This window comes from Pinus tabuliformis, chromosome 8 (genome assembly GCF_031772625.1).
Source record: "Pinus tabuliformis cultivar Carrire ecotype Pingquan chromosome 8, CPIR1, whole genome shotgun sequence".
In the NCBI taxonomy this organism is placed as follows: Eukaryota; Viridiplantae; Streptophyta; class Pinopsida; order Pinales; family Pinaceae; genus Pinus; species Pinus tabuliformis.
Genome location: NC_142294.1, coordinates 632,998,956 through 633,015,741, shown reverse-complemented (window position 1 = coordinate 633,015,741; position 16,786 = coordinate 632,998,956). Strand labels below are relative to the sequence as shown.

Genomic DNA, 16,786 nt, shown 5'->3' with positions numbered 1-16,786 from the left:
AAAACTACACAGAGGTGGTCAAAGTGTGATGCCCATGTCTGGCTGTAAATGAGGATGTCTCAAAGTAGACAACCACGAATTTCCACATGAAAGGCTGTAGAACTTGATGCATAAACCTAATAAAAGTACTCGGCGCATTGGATAGTCCAAAAGGCATGACCATCCACTTGTAAAACCCATGTTGTGTCTTGAATGCTGTCTTCCACTCATCTCCAAGCCTGATTCTGATTTGGTGGTATTTGCTCTTAAGGCCAATTTTTGAGAAGACCTTAGAACCAGACAACTGGTCTAACATATCATCCAGGTGGGGAATTGGAAACCTGTACTTCATTGTAATTCTGTTGATGGCTCTGTTGTCTACAAACATACGCCAAGAGCCATCCTTCTTTGGCACTAACAGGGCAAGAACTGCACATGGGCTCATACTCCCACGGATGTAGCCCCTCTCCAACAAATCTTCCTCTTGTCACTACAACTCTTCAGATTCCTTAGGACTGAGGTGGTATGTCGGTCGATTAGGCAAACTCAACCCCGGGATAAGGTCTATCTGATGCTAAATATCTCTCATAGGTGGTAACCCAGGAAGGAGATCCTCGGGCATTAGGTCAGAAAACTCTTCTAGCAGTTGTTGCACCTCTGCTGGTAAATATGTAGTCACGTCCGTTGCAGTAATCCCACAAGGTAGTAATGCATAAACCACGTCTCCCCTCCATCTCAATTAAGAACCTGGACATAGAAATCAGGTGATTATTTCTAGCCACCGGGGTAGGAGTGGTTCCTTCCCGTCAAGGTGCCAACACTATCTTCTTCCCTTTGATGCTAAGGGAATAAGTATTCTTTCGTCCATCATGCACAACACTGTGATCATACTGCCAAGGCTTGCCTAACAATATGACAAGCATCCATAAACACTACATCGCACCAAGCATTATCAAAATATTTTCTACCGACCGAAAAAGACACTAAGCATCGCCTATCTACTTTTACCTCACTGCCCTTATTCAGCCATGAAAACTTGTACAGCTTGGGATGGTGATCTATCTTCAACTGTTGTTTTTGGATAGCCTCTTCAGAAACCACATTCTCAATGATCATCTTGCAGACTTTATCTGCAACTGTGCAAGTTGTGTGAAAAATATCGGTCCTCAACCAATCGTCCCTTGAATCATCCTTGGGAGTCTGTAGACTCTTGCAAACGACCAGAGTCTCATGTCCATCTCCATATAGTACATCACCCTCGTCATCATCATCATCAAAGATAGGCTCTCCAATCTCCTCAGTTTCGTCTACCATGTCATCCCCAATCAGGAGATTTTTGCCCTTTTGTCTGGCAGTCTTCCTGCAATTAGTCGCTATGTGTCCCTATTCACCACACCTAAAACATTTAATACTAGGGTTACAATTACCTTATGGTGGCTGCGAGGTAGGACAGGCTTCTTGAGGGCGAACTGGTCGATTGCTCTGCTCGCTTCTAATCACTGGCCTCCTATTTTGTTGTTTTTCCACAGCAAGTGCATGCTGATATGTGTCAGAAACGGTCCATATCGAGCGCAAGCTAAGGGCATCCTGCAGGGTCTGACGTAAACCCCAAAAATACCACACCATCATCTACTCTTCCGTCTCAGATAAATCGTTCCAGGATATCAATTGATAGAACTCCTCCGTGTAATCATCAACTGATCTCGAGCCATGAATGAAGTCGCTGGAACAAGGATTAGGGGTAGCCGAGAGGAAGGAAGTGACCCTTCAACTTCTTCTTCATCTTCTCCTAATCAGTAATCTTGGCCTTGCCCTCCCTTTCCCGTGGACATCTCAACTGCTCCCACCACGTAGATGCTATACCTTTGAGTTTGATGGCGACTAGTTTCACTTTTACATGATTTGGGACTTCTTTATAATAAAACATATGTTAAAACTCATTCAACCAATCAATAATTCCATCAGCCTGTAATGTACCAGAAAGCTCGGGCAAATTCACTCTGAAACCAAGGTCTCCATGATGATCCTCTCGACCATGATGCTCCTAGAATAGGGCATGATTGTGATACGGGTTCACGAATCTGGAGTCAGAATCGGAATTGTGCTCCTCCATCTCATGATTACCGAATTCCCGTGCCGCTAGACGCTGGGTTAACTTTGCAACTTGTCTCTGCAAATCCTCAATCATCACATCCTGAATGCTACGATCACGCTGTGGGACTTCCTCATTCAGAACCTGCCCATAACGACCACGACCACGACCACCAGCCATTGAAACTAATGAACTCGCACCATAGGAAGATGCTAAAGCTCTGATACCAACTGATGCCAGACAGGATAGAGATTATTTTGCAGGCTATTTTCTACCAACAATTTAAAGGAAAGAAACAAGAGAATGCCCAAAATATAGAGAAAACATCTCTGGTATCAATGAGAATTATCAATTATCCCAGCATTGTCCAAACCCTAGCCCACAAGCCAGGCTTTATAGCTAAAATTCGTCTAATAGGGAATTTTAACAAAATTGGAAAAATCCCAATAATCACGCCAAAAATTAAATACATGCCAAAAGAAATAGTCTGCCAAAAATCTGGCCCAAATCAGGTCAAAATCACTTCCTAAATGATAAATGAAAAATTACCATAAAAGGAAAAGAAAAACTAAAATTAAGGATTTGGAAAGGAAAGCAGTGGAATTTGAGGTCGAAAACAATGCCCACTGAGCGTAGTTGGGTGGTCACAACGTGCACGCCAAAAAGAGCTTTCCGGATTGGGTCATATGTGTGATTCTGATACTTGTAGCCAAAGTTATGGCCAAAATATTGAAGCACACTCAAACTTCCCCCAATTAGGGAAAAATCAACGTTTCCTTCCATCTTTGCGCTGATCTGCTAGCTCAAGGTGTCTCAGCCCCATCAACGTGCTATTTGAGAGCTCATCATCCTCTCGCTCAGATCCTCCTACATCACATGGCATAATAGACTGGTTTGTATGGGATCCTAGTATGAATATATAGCTGATTTTGCTATGGATAGAAGTGGATTGCTTTAGAGCAAGCAATCTTTGAGTGGGAGGATTTGTAATATTCTCTTTTCTTGATATGGTCAAAGTGGACAGAATTTGCCCATGGTATTTAACGTGGTATTTGCCCATGGTATCAACCCATCGTATTTGCCTTCGTTTTTTTGAAGGAAAACAATAAAATAATCTTTCTAGAGAATCCATTAAGCCTATGAAAGGGGACAGGGGCCAAATAATCGGATCATTTTGATTCTATCTATCTTATTGTGTTTTTTCCTTAGAACTTGGCATGGCCAGTTCTAGTCTAAGCTTAGGGACGGAAACCCCGTGGGTGCGGTTTGTCTAGTGGATCCATCTAGGGTCCATGATTGTGCTTCAATATTTTCGCTTTCTCTTTGATGGACATTCTTGCATGCCATTGGAGGAGCTTTGATATTATTGTATGGGCACATTCTATTTTTTTCAAATAATAATATAAATAAGGGTTGCATTCCTTTAGATTCATTGTGTTCTATGTTTGGCTTGTCGGTATTCTAATTAGAATGCTAAAATATCCCAGATCTAGTGATTATTTAACCATTTGGGATCTTCTATTCATACAACCAACATGAATAAATTCTACTAAATAATATAATTGTCGATGTGCATTATTTCTATGATAGTTTGTATTAATAAAAATTTTATTGCTTTCCAAACTCAAATTATACATTTTTGGTATATCATATAGGGATTGAAGAAAAGAATTTTGAAATTAATTTTATGATGAACAAAAGAAATAGATTAAAGCACACCACATTATTTATGAAAGAAACAAATAAAAATCAACTAAAAAATCATAAAACATTCATGAGATAAATGGAAACGTTAGAACATAGAAACTAACCCAAAAACAAGTTTACAAAACATGAATAATAACATTTTGCTAATCAAACAAAAAAAAGTCAAAAAAAAGACAATGTCTAAATAACATCCCAATCAACTCTACGAAAGTGAAATCAAAACCAATTTGAAATAGAAACCCATTGCAATTGGAATGTGATAATAAAACCCACATAATTATACTAAACATCAAACTTAATTGAAAAGTAATAGTAAAACCCACATAAACATCCAACATAATTGAAAAAAATGATTTAAGACCAATTTCAACTTTCACAAATAATCACTAAATATAAATATATATATATAAACCACTACCACCGTTAGAGAAATTGCGTTATCGCTTAAATTGTCCTAAAATATGATCAATGTACGCTTTCAATAAGCTTTGTTTTTAAATAGGTAATTTCAAAGCTTGAATCTCTTACAAAGACATCCAACTCACCGAAAGGAAAAATACAAGAATGTAATTTATCATCATACCCAACCTAAACTTAGATTGTCTGTTATTTTATTGAAAGTATATTTCATGTTCAACCGTCCCATTCTTGACATTAGAGAGTTTGATAATCTATACAACTAAAGTCATGAGTGACAAGGACCTCACTCAACCTAACCACCCTATGAAAGATTCTGAAGACATCAAAAAAACAAAATAATCATTTAATTTTATTATTTTTAAATAAGGGTTTTGAAACACTCCTTTATATAATATTTTTGAGGGCCACATAATGATTCTTCTGTTGCTCCGAGCGGTAATTTACTTAGCAGAACATCACAAATTAAAAGAACAGTAAAATGAGAATCCGGTAACTTACTTAGCAGAACATCACAAATTAAAAGAATAGTAAAATGAGAATGTTTGGATGATTCACCAATCTTGTCCTTTTCCCGAAAACTGATTGAGGGTATGATGGCTATAACATTTTCAGTATGTCAAACCGGTTATATATTCTATTTAGCAGCAACCATCATATGTCAAGGAGTGGGTAGCATTTCACTCTACATACCGACAGCCCGGCAAGGGGCGAATCCAATGATAAAACAGATAAGTGCTGCTACTTTTCAAATAAAACACATTTTTTCTGTCAATATTTTTCCATTCGTTTCTAATTTTCACAAACGGGTTCAATCATCGAATCAATCGCACGCCTGCAATCACTTCCACGTAGAAATTCTCTCAGAACGTCCTGTCCTTCGAGGTGGAATGTCACTTGGAACGTCCGTGTCCTGAAATCGACTGGGCTTTGGAAAATGATTCCGAGTCTGAAATTTAATTCAGTAACTTCAACTTTACATGGTCATTGGATTCGGTAGGAGCAACTCCACTCATATCAGAAAAGGAAACTTTAGCCAGAAACAGCTCCAGTCACATTATATAAAAGAGCAGCGTTCTGCTCCCATAATGCAATGCCATAAGGTCGAACTGTGCGGGTCACAAAGAGAGGGAAGAAAGAAGAAGAAAAACGGTATGGCTATGGCGATGAGGCTGAAACAGTTAATCAGCAGCGCATTACTAATCGTCACTCTATTGAGGGTCTCATCAGGTGAGCCTGTGACTTCTATTGTGTGGGATGAATGTGGGAAGACGGGCCAATATACAAACGGTAGCGCCTTTCAACGTAACCTAAACTTGGTTCTGGACTCACTGGTGGGCAACTTTTATTTCAGTGGGTTCAATACATCTTTTGTTGTTGATGAGGGGCAAACCAGCAATAGCACTGTTTATGGGCTTGTGCAGTGCAGGGGAGATTTAGATTCCGCCCACTGCGCACAGTGCGCATCGATGGCCAAAGAAAAGCTTGTGCAGGGATGCCGCCATACTTCTGGATTCATTCAGCTGGAAGGCTGCTTCTTACGTTACGCCAATTATTATTTTTACAACGATTATATTGACAGTTCGCAGAAGAAGTCAATAGTTGTTCTTTGCAGCAGTAGGAACAACAGTCAGCCAGAGCAGTTCACAAATGCTGTTAGGGCACTGCTCTCAAATCTTACCGCTAAAGCTGCGCAGGATCCCCAACTTTTTGAGGCAGATTCAGTTGCTGCTCCTTCTTCGATGGGGTATATCTACAGCATAGCACAGTGTTGAAGAGATCTGTCACCCAAAAGTTTGGGTTTTGCCTAACTTCTGCCTTGGAAAAGATATTGGCATGCCAAACGGGATCTCTCGGAGCACAATTTGGGTCTAAGAACTGCTATTTGAGTTACGAAGTTTATGGATTTTTCGTTACTTCCATTCTGTCGCCAGAAGTGTCTCCACAAAATTTTCCACTATCTGGTAATCTTCTTTCACATAACTACGCCTATGGGTCTGAGTATCATGGACTTAGCCTACAAATATCTGTCTTCGAAGACGGTCCGAGACTTTTAGTTTATCAATCTAGTGTTTTAATGAGTAGTTTTTCCAGAGAAAAAAAAAAACTTCTCTTTATATTAAACTAAAAAAGGTATTACATATATTTGTGTTAGTTTCCTTCCTTACCCATCTTTTATTTCTATGCTATCTATTGTATCGGATAATTCTTTAATATATATCTATTTCCAAAAATTGTATACATTGTGAGTCTTATTGTCACACTTTCTATCAGCTATACAGATTTAGCGTTCGTATGACTCAAAATTACAACAAAATCTTTGTAAATTATCTCAAAATACATAAATCATAGTCTCTTCTAAACAGTAATTGTCTCCTATGAATAGTTAATGCTCCCCGCATTAACCATAACACTTTGTTTAAAAGTTGTGAAATACAACTTATTAGATTTCTTTGTTATATCCTTCTTGGACAGTAGGTTTGCAGTGCTGTTTTGTTCCCTGGTGAAACTGAATTTGTTGGAAGGTGCTTACTAAATTTCTGATTATGCTTGTAATTATGGGTGGGTTGAAATTAGTGTGGTTCTTAAAGCAATCTATGAAACTTTTAGTTTTTCCATATACCTATATTTTCTCTAGCCTTAAGCCATTTTACCTCAGTAAAAACTCCCCATAATGCCATTTTGCCTCAATAAAAACTCCCCATAATGTTATGATGATCTTTACTTTAATGTTTGTAACATGTCCACCCATAATACTCTGATCTTTAATCTTTGCTTTAATGTTTGTAACATGTCCACCCATAATACTATGATCTTTGCTTCGATGTTTGTAACATGTCCCTCTTCCCACATGAAAAAAAAAAATTACCTGCCTCGTTTGGCACCCACATTTCCTCCCACTGCTTATCCATGAAAAACAAAATACAATGGGAATTCTCACCAAATGTTTCTGCATTTATGTTCTGTAGTTGTGGATATTCATCATCGAACCAATTTCATTGTAATATACAACAGTCTTAATTACATCTTCCAGTATCACCACTATTTCTTTTTCAAAAATAAGCGCATTTCTGCTGCACCATATGGACCAATTATGCATAATGGAAGGGCTGTAAGTCTTAATGAGTTTTTAACCCAGATTGAAGACAAGAAATCAGAGTTATAAAACAAAAGTTAAAAGGATGAAATTTATTTTAAAAGTAATTATACAATTTTTTTAGAGTAGTTATAAATTAAAAATTGGAGATTTCTTATAAAAATAGTTATATAATTTTTATAATTTTAATTTTTAAATTAATTAATTAAAAAATTACTATATAAACACGCGTGAAATAAACATGGATTGTGGTTTCTTTTAATTATGATATTGTCTCATGTAATCAAATCTATTTAGAAATGAAAAATGTCCCTAATAAAATCCAAAATGTAGCAGGACCTGCATAGTTTTAAGTAAGTTTTCATTTTAGGAAGCTCATATACATAATATACTATTTTGCAAATTTGCAGAACGCCACAGATATGAGGTTCTTGGGATATGTCTGCGCGTGGTAACCTCTATACTTGGATTATTTACGGCCATAATCCTTTGGAAGTGGATATTTTTCTACCGTATGAAATGTGCAAGGAAACTGAATCCTCGAACCAAAGGTCTTGAAATTGCAGCTGAATCATTCAAGTTGCTGTCATGCGAACTGTTCACCCATTTCATTACAGCCAGATAAATGGTTTCCTTGTAATTGTTTAAGCAGGTGACGATGGAGAATCTATATTGTCGCCAACTATAGCCAATCGGGAACTTATTTTCAAATATGAAGTTCTGAGAGAGGCTACCTCCAATTTTAAAGCAGAGAACAAGCTTGGCGAAGGAGGTTTTGGATGCGTGTTTAAAGTGACCAAATAACATTATATTCAATTAAATTAGATATTTCCTGTAGCAGCTTCAGGTTATAATGGACATACATATAAATTTGGAGATAGTTGATGTGCAGGGGTTCTTCCAGATGGCAGAGAAGTTGCAGTCAAACGGTTGTATATGGGTTCAAAAGCAAATCTCATTTCATGTTCAGCACAGGAATCTAGTGAAGTTGCTTGGTTACTGCGTTCAAAACTCAGAAAGGCTAGGATTATATTTGGTTTGCTTTTAACTCTTTAACTGCTTAATCGCTGCATAGATCGTTGATTTGTTCAAATTTGTGTATGTAGCTTGCTAATGTTTTTACTGTATGTGATATATTTTACTCCTTAAGCGCTCACTGGTGTCTGGATCTATTGGAGTTTGTAGATGCAACCGCAACCAAATAATGTGTTTAGTTGTATAATGCATTAATTGCAGATACAACCAAACGTCATTTACTTCACTGGAATGATCGGTATGAAATCTTAGTTGGAACTGCACGTGGGCTGACCTATCCTCACGAGGAATCTGATATTCGGATATCCAGAGAGATATTAAAGCGAGTAATATTTTACTAGATGATAAGCATCGACCGAAAATAGCAGACTTCGGGTTAGCCAGATTATTTGCAAAAGATCAAAGCCATGTTAGCATTAGAGTTGCAGGAACTTTGTAAGAAATTTCTCGACCGTTCATCTTGCAACTAATTCATTTTTATAAATTTCAGTACATAAACCTGCAATTACAAATCATATATCTGAAAATGGATGACATTATTTTGCGAGCGTTAAGCTATTGACATGTCACTGTGGATAACATTTTGCAGAGGTTACATGGCCCCTGAGTACGCCTTACGTGGACAGCTGACAGAGAAAACATATGTATTCGGCTTTGGAGTGCTTGTACCTGAAATTATGAGCGGAAGAAAGAATCAAAGTTTGGGTCAATTAGATGGAGTTTCTCATCGAAGGAGTATGGCTCATATGATCTTATATTTGAATTGTAAATTTTCTAATTTGTCCATAACAGTGTGATCCCCTCCTAACTAAAGTTTTATGTTTGGTTGATATTGGCCAATTAAGAGACATGGAGACTGTATAAAGCAGAAAGAGCTTTAGAAATTATTGATCGTACATTGGAGGGTAGCTATGCTCGCGAGGAAGGGATTAGAGTGATTAAAATTGGTCTTCTGTGCACACAAGCAGCTCCTACGTTGCGCCATCAATGTCACGGGTGGTGTCGATGCTGACAAGTGAGCGAGAAAATCTTCCTTGGCCGACAAAACCTGCTTTCATAGATCTGGATAGTGTGGGCACACCTGACCAGATTAAACGTATTTGGCCTTGGGAAGCAGCAACTTCCGACACCCATTCTGCCGCGGCCGATCCTTCATCGGGCATTGTGGAGCCCAGGTGAAAATCAGAAAATATTTCTTGCCATTATGGTATCTCCGTTTCCATATACTCCCGGAAACAATGGATGACCGTTAGGATTTAAATAACTGTAAGCACTTCACATATACCCAAGTTTATGATGTAAAGCTCGGAGCGGCCTAAAGAAGCAAATCTCCAGTTCAATGACGGTTGAATGATAATTTTTTGAATTGGTGGGAGAACGGCGCGAGTAATCAAACTTTTATTAGTTGGGGAATATATTCAGTGCGTAACAAGATGAAAAGGTCGTTTTTAATTGAAGTGTGTATTTCTATTTGAGGGAGTGACTTTTATTAGCCGGAGAATATATTGATGAATATATTGATCGGGTAACAAGTTCGTTTTTTAGTTAAGTGTGTATTTTTATCTCATAAATTTTTCACAACTAGTAATTATACCATAGGTTGCAAGAGAAACATTGTAAGGCAGGAGGGTCAAAAAGAATAACGTAGAAGATAGAATTACAAATTTTATGCAATTTTATTTATTTAATAATGTTTCATAGAAAAAAATGAAATTTAAACTTCACAAATTTGTGTTATATCATAGATTATAATTGTAAGATTAGTTCATTTATAAAATTACTTTCTCTAGAATTAAGAGAGTACTTTATTGAATGTTTCATCATTTGAATATACATTGTTTATTTTAAATTTGAATGGTTAATCTCAATATACATTTTGTGGCAAGTTCAAAACTTTGAAATTTAAACTTTACAAAATTGAGCTATATCATGGATTATAATTGCAAGATGGGTTCATTGCTAAAATTACTTTCTCTGGAATTAAGAGAGTACTTTATTGAATATTTCATCATTTGAATATACAGTACTTTATTGAATATTAAATCATTTGAATATACATTATCTATTTTAAATCTGAATGGTTAATCTCAATATACCACATATCACCATATATACACTAATTGGCATCCTAATCCAAGAATATTAGATTAATAAAAATTAATTCAAAGAATGAAATGAAATTATAGTACAAGCTAACATGTTAAAATCATATATGTAACAAGATTAGCATAAGCTAACCAAAATCAAAGTTGTGCATTCTATATCTCAATAGATTACCACACAAAAAACCCTACCAAGCTCAAATGCCTGAGCAATTTGGCACCACTTACTATAATAGCCAAACATAAATCATCTATTGTTGTAAAACTAAGATCCAAAATTTACATATTAGCATAGAGACTCATTACAAAGAAGGGATGGATAGTGAATGGAATAGGAATGGGAAGACTAGGAAAGATTGACGATATGAAAAAGAAACCACCATATCCTATGATCCCACTCCTCCAAACATTAATCCACATAATATATGCCTTGCCTTGTCACAACCAACTACGAAAAGAGGCCTTCTCCAGTGAAACATCATAAGCTGGTAGCATATGGAAGAAGAACATATATGAAGAGAGATGTGATATGTTATGCGATGTATATGTTGTCTAGTTTCGAACTGTTCCTTTGCAACATAAATTATTGCCTATAACAATAGGTAATAAATTAATTTAACTTTACAAGAGGCTTACCTAGCCCTACCTAAATGGAGACCCCCAATTTCATGAGGTATGTGCCTTGTGAGTGTATTATATGATAGGGCTAGCTGTAGTAAACATTTCCCAAGAGTTGCATGTATACTACTCGATAATTGGTTCAAAGCAAGATTTAATTTTTCTAGCTGTTGGAGGTGACCAATGGATTTCGAGATTATTCCACAAACATTATAATTATTATGTTTAAATATTTATTATTTTTATGATCAAATCGAGATTGAGATGTTTAGTTTAGAAGGGATCGTATAAGTGGGCATTTATGATCTAGAGAAATATATGCTCTAAGTTGTGCTCAGTGGTACACCTCTCAGACCTCTCCAAGCACTTATAATGTTTAACATTGAAGGAAGCACATCAAAACAAATGCTAAGTATTAATTGCTAAAACTAAATTGCAAAGAATTTTTTCTAGTGACAGACCTCTCAAGGGCCATTTTGCTGACATAAGGAAGCCATGTGTAGTGGCTAACCTTCTAGGCCAGTTATAATGTTGTCTAACATATTACAAGAAGCAACTTTAAAAGGATACATAGTATTAATTTCCCAACTAAACAATATAAAAGTTGGTAAACCTATGTTTGTAAAAACTAACATACGTCGCAAACCTAAGACATATTAGGTTGTGTTAATGCCAATTGTAAAAACTACTTGCAAGTGAAAAGGCTACAAATGAATTCTACCAAATAATTTGTTCCATGAAAAAAAGTTATATTGTCAATTATGTTTAATTAATTCAGCTTCTAGAAGAAATGAACTATCAATTCGAGAAGCCAAAACTTAACTTTCCTTTTGTACTACAAAATTGACTTGAATTGGTGGTTCTTCCAAGGATCTTATTGTTCATCCAACAGATCTATATTTTATACAAATATACCAAAATTTAGTTAATTATATTGGGGAAACTATCTTTTCTTTCGAAGTGATTCTTCATTGTTGTTTTAATTTATTCCAGGTATTTTAAATTTGTTGAAAAATAAAAAGCATAAATTGCGAAACACTTCACCAAATTAAGGCTTTGCGAGGCTAAACAAAATGAAAAGAAGAAATGTTGAATTTAGCGTTTGTTGCACTGTATCGCTTGAAATAGATGTGATGATATAGAGAATTTCATGTGAGAACACATCACATTGACATAGAAACAAATCTTCATTATAAAATAGGAGCAACCAATCTTTTGAAGAATATAACAACATTGTGAAAGGAAAATTGTTTAAAAAACTCTGCAAATTCTTTGCAAATGTTCATTCCATATGACACTTAATGTGTGTTGTTTAGGAATTTTTTTGTAATGATATATTCAAAAAATGAGAACTGAAAATTAATTAACGGTACAAAATAAATGCTGGAAAGGGCATGGGTCAATTGATATCTTCTTAAAAGCACTATCTATTTTCTACATCATGTCACAAATAAAGTTATACCTGACAGGTAATATCTTCAGCTATAGGATTGGTACCACCAATATGAAGCTGCAAAGAAGATTTCAACTCCACAAAAGAAAAGTGCAGCCAATAAAAAGAGATTAACTTTGATATGCAAAATTATGATGTAAATATAGCTAATATATTCTTAAGGAATTTCAAAGGTTGGTAACAACATAGTACTAAGGGACTTTCTACTAGAGAAAAGGTAGCATTGTCATGATATTCTTGATGTAGCTTACTAGAGAACATGGTATCCAACATAGTCTAGAGGGATTTCCAACATGGGTTGAATAATTTGAAGCGTCGACTCATAAATAGGTACAAAAATAAATAAATTAAATCAAGTAAACAAAATAAAAAGAAATACATAAGTACAAAAACTCAAGATTAGGTAAACATGGAAAACAATTTTTGATTAGTAATTAATCACCAGGTAAAATTCCATTGATTATTTTCCGCACGAAATTCAAGCATCTCATTTGCAAGTTGTAAACAATCCATCTTGAGATCTAACATACCTAAATGTTGGGGGAGCACTTTAGTTTGAACCTTGGATTTTGCCAAAATCATCTTAGAATGGTGGGAAATCAGGGTGATTGCAAACTCCAAAGTTTCGGCCACCCTTGCTAGTAGAAGCCCAAAATCCTCCTCTGTATCTCGTACATTATACTCGTTGACTTTGATATTATATTAAATATGATTGAGAAAATGAAAAATTTCATTCCTTAATATAATTCCACTGCTTGCAAATTCACCCCGACCGATCTTAAATATATTTGGCTTGTCCCTCTTAGCAACATTCTTACTCCAAACATCATTAATATCTAGATTTAGAAACATTCCCATTCCAAACATCATTAATATCTAGATATGAGTATTGATGCCAAATATGCAGACTACATTATGGAAAGATTGCAGACACGACGAGTTTCGTTGTGAAGATCTCCAATGAAGTGAGGACCAGACGTAGTGAATTGAACTTTCCACATCTAAGATGCTCTAGGTATTAAATCAGTTAGTCTCCATTTGTTCTATGACGATCTCAATATGATGCCAATTTTCCTCTGCAACACATCTCTCCATTATGACTACACACCTCCATAAACTCTTAATTAATGCAGATCCTTTATATTGTGCTACTAGATTGAAGGAATGAACTCAGGTCAATAACCAATGCTTACCACTCCACTCCCCGTAAACATATTAAGGCTCATATAAATTTTGATCATTATGGGATTGATTTGATTATAAAATCAGCATTATCAACTTTTAATATTCCTTGTTCCAGTTGTGCTTGGTAATTGGGCAAGACATTGGCTTCCTTATTAAGGTCTCTCTTAATGTGGAAGAATTCAATCTGATCCCATTTGTCCGTAGGAGGAACTGCTCATTATTTCCTTGAAGTTTAATCACTTGTTGGATCACTATCATAGAGTCTCCAAAAAGTGATGATTGGTGAAGACTTCTGGAGGAAACCATTTCCAAACCTTTCCAAAGCACAAGAAATTCAACTTTTATTTCTTGAAATTTTTAGCGTGTAGAAAAATTGAATCACTATTTCTTCTTCAAGGTGAAATGATATGGATAATGTTACATGATATGTATATGTGGTAAATCTATAGGTTATAATATGCATTATCAAACTCATTAATATATAGTCATCCCACATTGTGTGACAAATGAGAAGGAAATGATCCTTTGGCAACTAATAAGGATGTTGGCAAGCTAAGAGAGATTGAAGTTTAACAAAAACCAAGGTGAAGAGACATTTTTATAATTCCATATTTAAAATATAATTTTAATGCTATATTTACTAACAAACTAAGTTGCATGATTATTAATAATAAACTATATTGAAATATGTATAGATGGATGGTATGAAAGATATTTAAAATAAATTTGAAGATTATAGGTTTAACTATATGCATAATTTAAATTATAAGTTAATTGTATAAATGTAAGAAAAATAAAGAAATAAATAAAAAACAATAATTTAAAATCAAATTATAATTATTTATTTTTTAATTTTTTAATTTTAATAAAAATGTATTTTTACATATAAATACTTTACTAGATAATATTATAATGCACAACATACACACTATTATAAAATATAGTTAAAAATAAATATAATGTATGTGAATATTGTATTATAAATTTATAAAATATTGATCGTTGTTATAAAAATTTACATTTTAAATATCATATAATTAACATTATTTTGTATTATATTTTGAATAAACTTTTAATTTCCAAGGGGAATTCTACCAGCATTCACATTTTCTTTCTTTGGTTAGCAAAGGGAGAATGTGTAATATGTCAATAACATCCATAATACTATGTTATATATATTTTGAAATTTGGAAAATAATGCTATGAATGCAGGATTAAACATGAAAATTGTGTTTACGATTTGTTATCATGTAGGGTCACGACAAGTTGACAATATGGTCACGACAAGTCGACACTAGGGCATTATAAAATAGAACATGAAATGGTTACAATCCTTTTCATTACTGTAACACATTAAAATGTATGAACCTCGAAGATCTTCCTAAAATTATGAGGTCTGGTAAATATGACTTATGCCTAAAATTAAAACATGTGCCTACGACGGAGCCCAAAATTTGTATTGATTAGTTAATATTTGAATAGGGCGTGATTGTAATATTAAATGAGGGGCATATAAAAACCTCAAAAACTTAAGCTTTTAACACACAAACATTTTTCTAAGAAACCAATTTTTCGCTTTGTTCACATTCTAAACGTTTACTTGTTACCACATAGAATGTGACACAATGGAGTAATGCAATAAGCGTTGGCTTGTGTCATTTCTTGCCACCTAAATCAACGTCGCACCAGTGACTATCCTTCACTATTTCATGCGAAATATGCAATGAATCAAAATCAAAATTAGCATTGTTGATATTATTGGCAGTGGCATTGTTACGATTTTGAACGCAGGGAGCTCCATATCCCTGCATGCATTCACAGATTGGTAAGAGGCGACAAACAAAGTTTTGCTCCAATTTGTTTTAACCCTTCCTCATGTGACCCCTTTAATTTTTCCCCATTCTAAAGGCTGAAGTGGAGTACTCAGGCATGGGATATCTACAGATTCTTCAATGTTCTTGAACGCCCTGATGGACATAGAATCTATCGAAAACCTGCTTACAAAATGAAAAACATATCATAAACATATAAATAAAAAGTCTGAAACAAGATTAAGCAATCGCACAAAAACATACCAATAACACCACTAAAACCATTCAATTGTTGTCATCGGATCATAACGTGGGTGCTCCACTGCTCAAATTTGGAGCAGAGCCAGTAAATCTACCTCGTTACTCCACTGCCCAAATCTCACGCAGAATCAATGAAGCTACTTCGCTGCTCCATCGCTCAAACCTAGGCCATAAACTCTGACCTACTCAAATCGTGTCCCCAAAAACGCTAGATATCTTGGGCAGGGAAATCAATGTTATTTCAATGGCATTTCATGGTAAAAAATAATGGCATCTTCCTCACAGTCGCGCGACGTGGAGAAATGATCTCTTGCCCATGAAACAATCAACCACCCAGCTGATTCATCAGCCAGATAATGTAAACGACGCTCCTTCATCGATGAGATAATGGAAGCGACCCCATCATCTAACCGCTCAAATGAAGAAGTAGAGTACCTGATGAATTTCTTGGTAATGCTTACTGCAATTAAGAAACCGGTAATTTGATATGGCGCATCTGGATCAGTGGATGTCAAGACTCCAATTACATTAAAAACCCACAATAAAAACGCTGGAACGGCTGAACTGAAAAATTCAGTTGACAGCGTAAATCAAGGAGTCAGTTGACAACGGTCAAACTGAGGGAAACATTTGACTTGTCTGACGTTTGATCCGATGATGAATTACAAAGACACTTAGCATCAGAGGAGTTTTGACTGCAGTTTATTTTAGAGGGAACACTTTACTGCGTAATTAAATATGATGATGGTGTGAATTTATTAAAAAAGTTAAAATATTAAATTTAAAAAATAAAATTAAAAGATTATTAATAAAATTTAAATTGAAAAATTTACTTTTGGATAATAAATTAAATATTAAATCAATTAAAATAAAATGAATAAACTCATAAAGTTAAAAAGTTAAAAGAAAATTCCTGAATATTATAATTAACTATAATTAAATAAATTACAAATTAAAAAAAATATATTCCATAAAAATATAAAAATACTTTAAAACAAAGAGACTTGACATAATAATTTAACCTTAAAA

At 35.0% G+C, this 16,786-nt stretch overlaps 1 protein-coding gene across 1 annotated transcript; it reads left to right on the top strand.

Annotated features, from left to right (window-relative positions):
- Positions 1-5,175: 5,175 nt before the first annotated feature.
- LOC149237104 (antimicrobial ginkbilobin-2-like protein) lies at positions 5,176-5,970 on the top strand. Its single transcript, XM_089369148.1, has one exon. It carries the CDS (start codon positions 5,176-5,178, stop codon positions 5,968-5,970), a length of 795 nt encoding a protein of 264 aa, XP_089225274.1.
- The last annotated feature ends 10,816 nt before the right edge of the window (positions 5,971-16,786 follow it).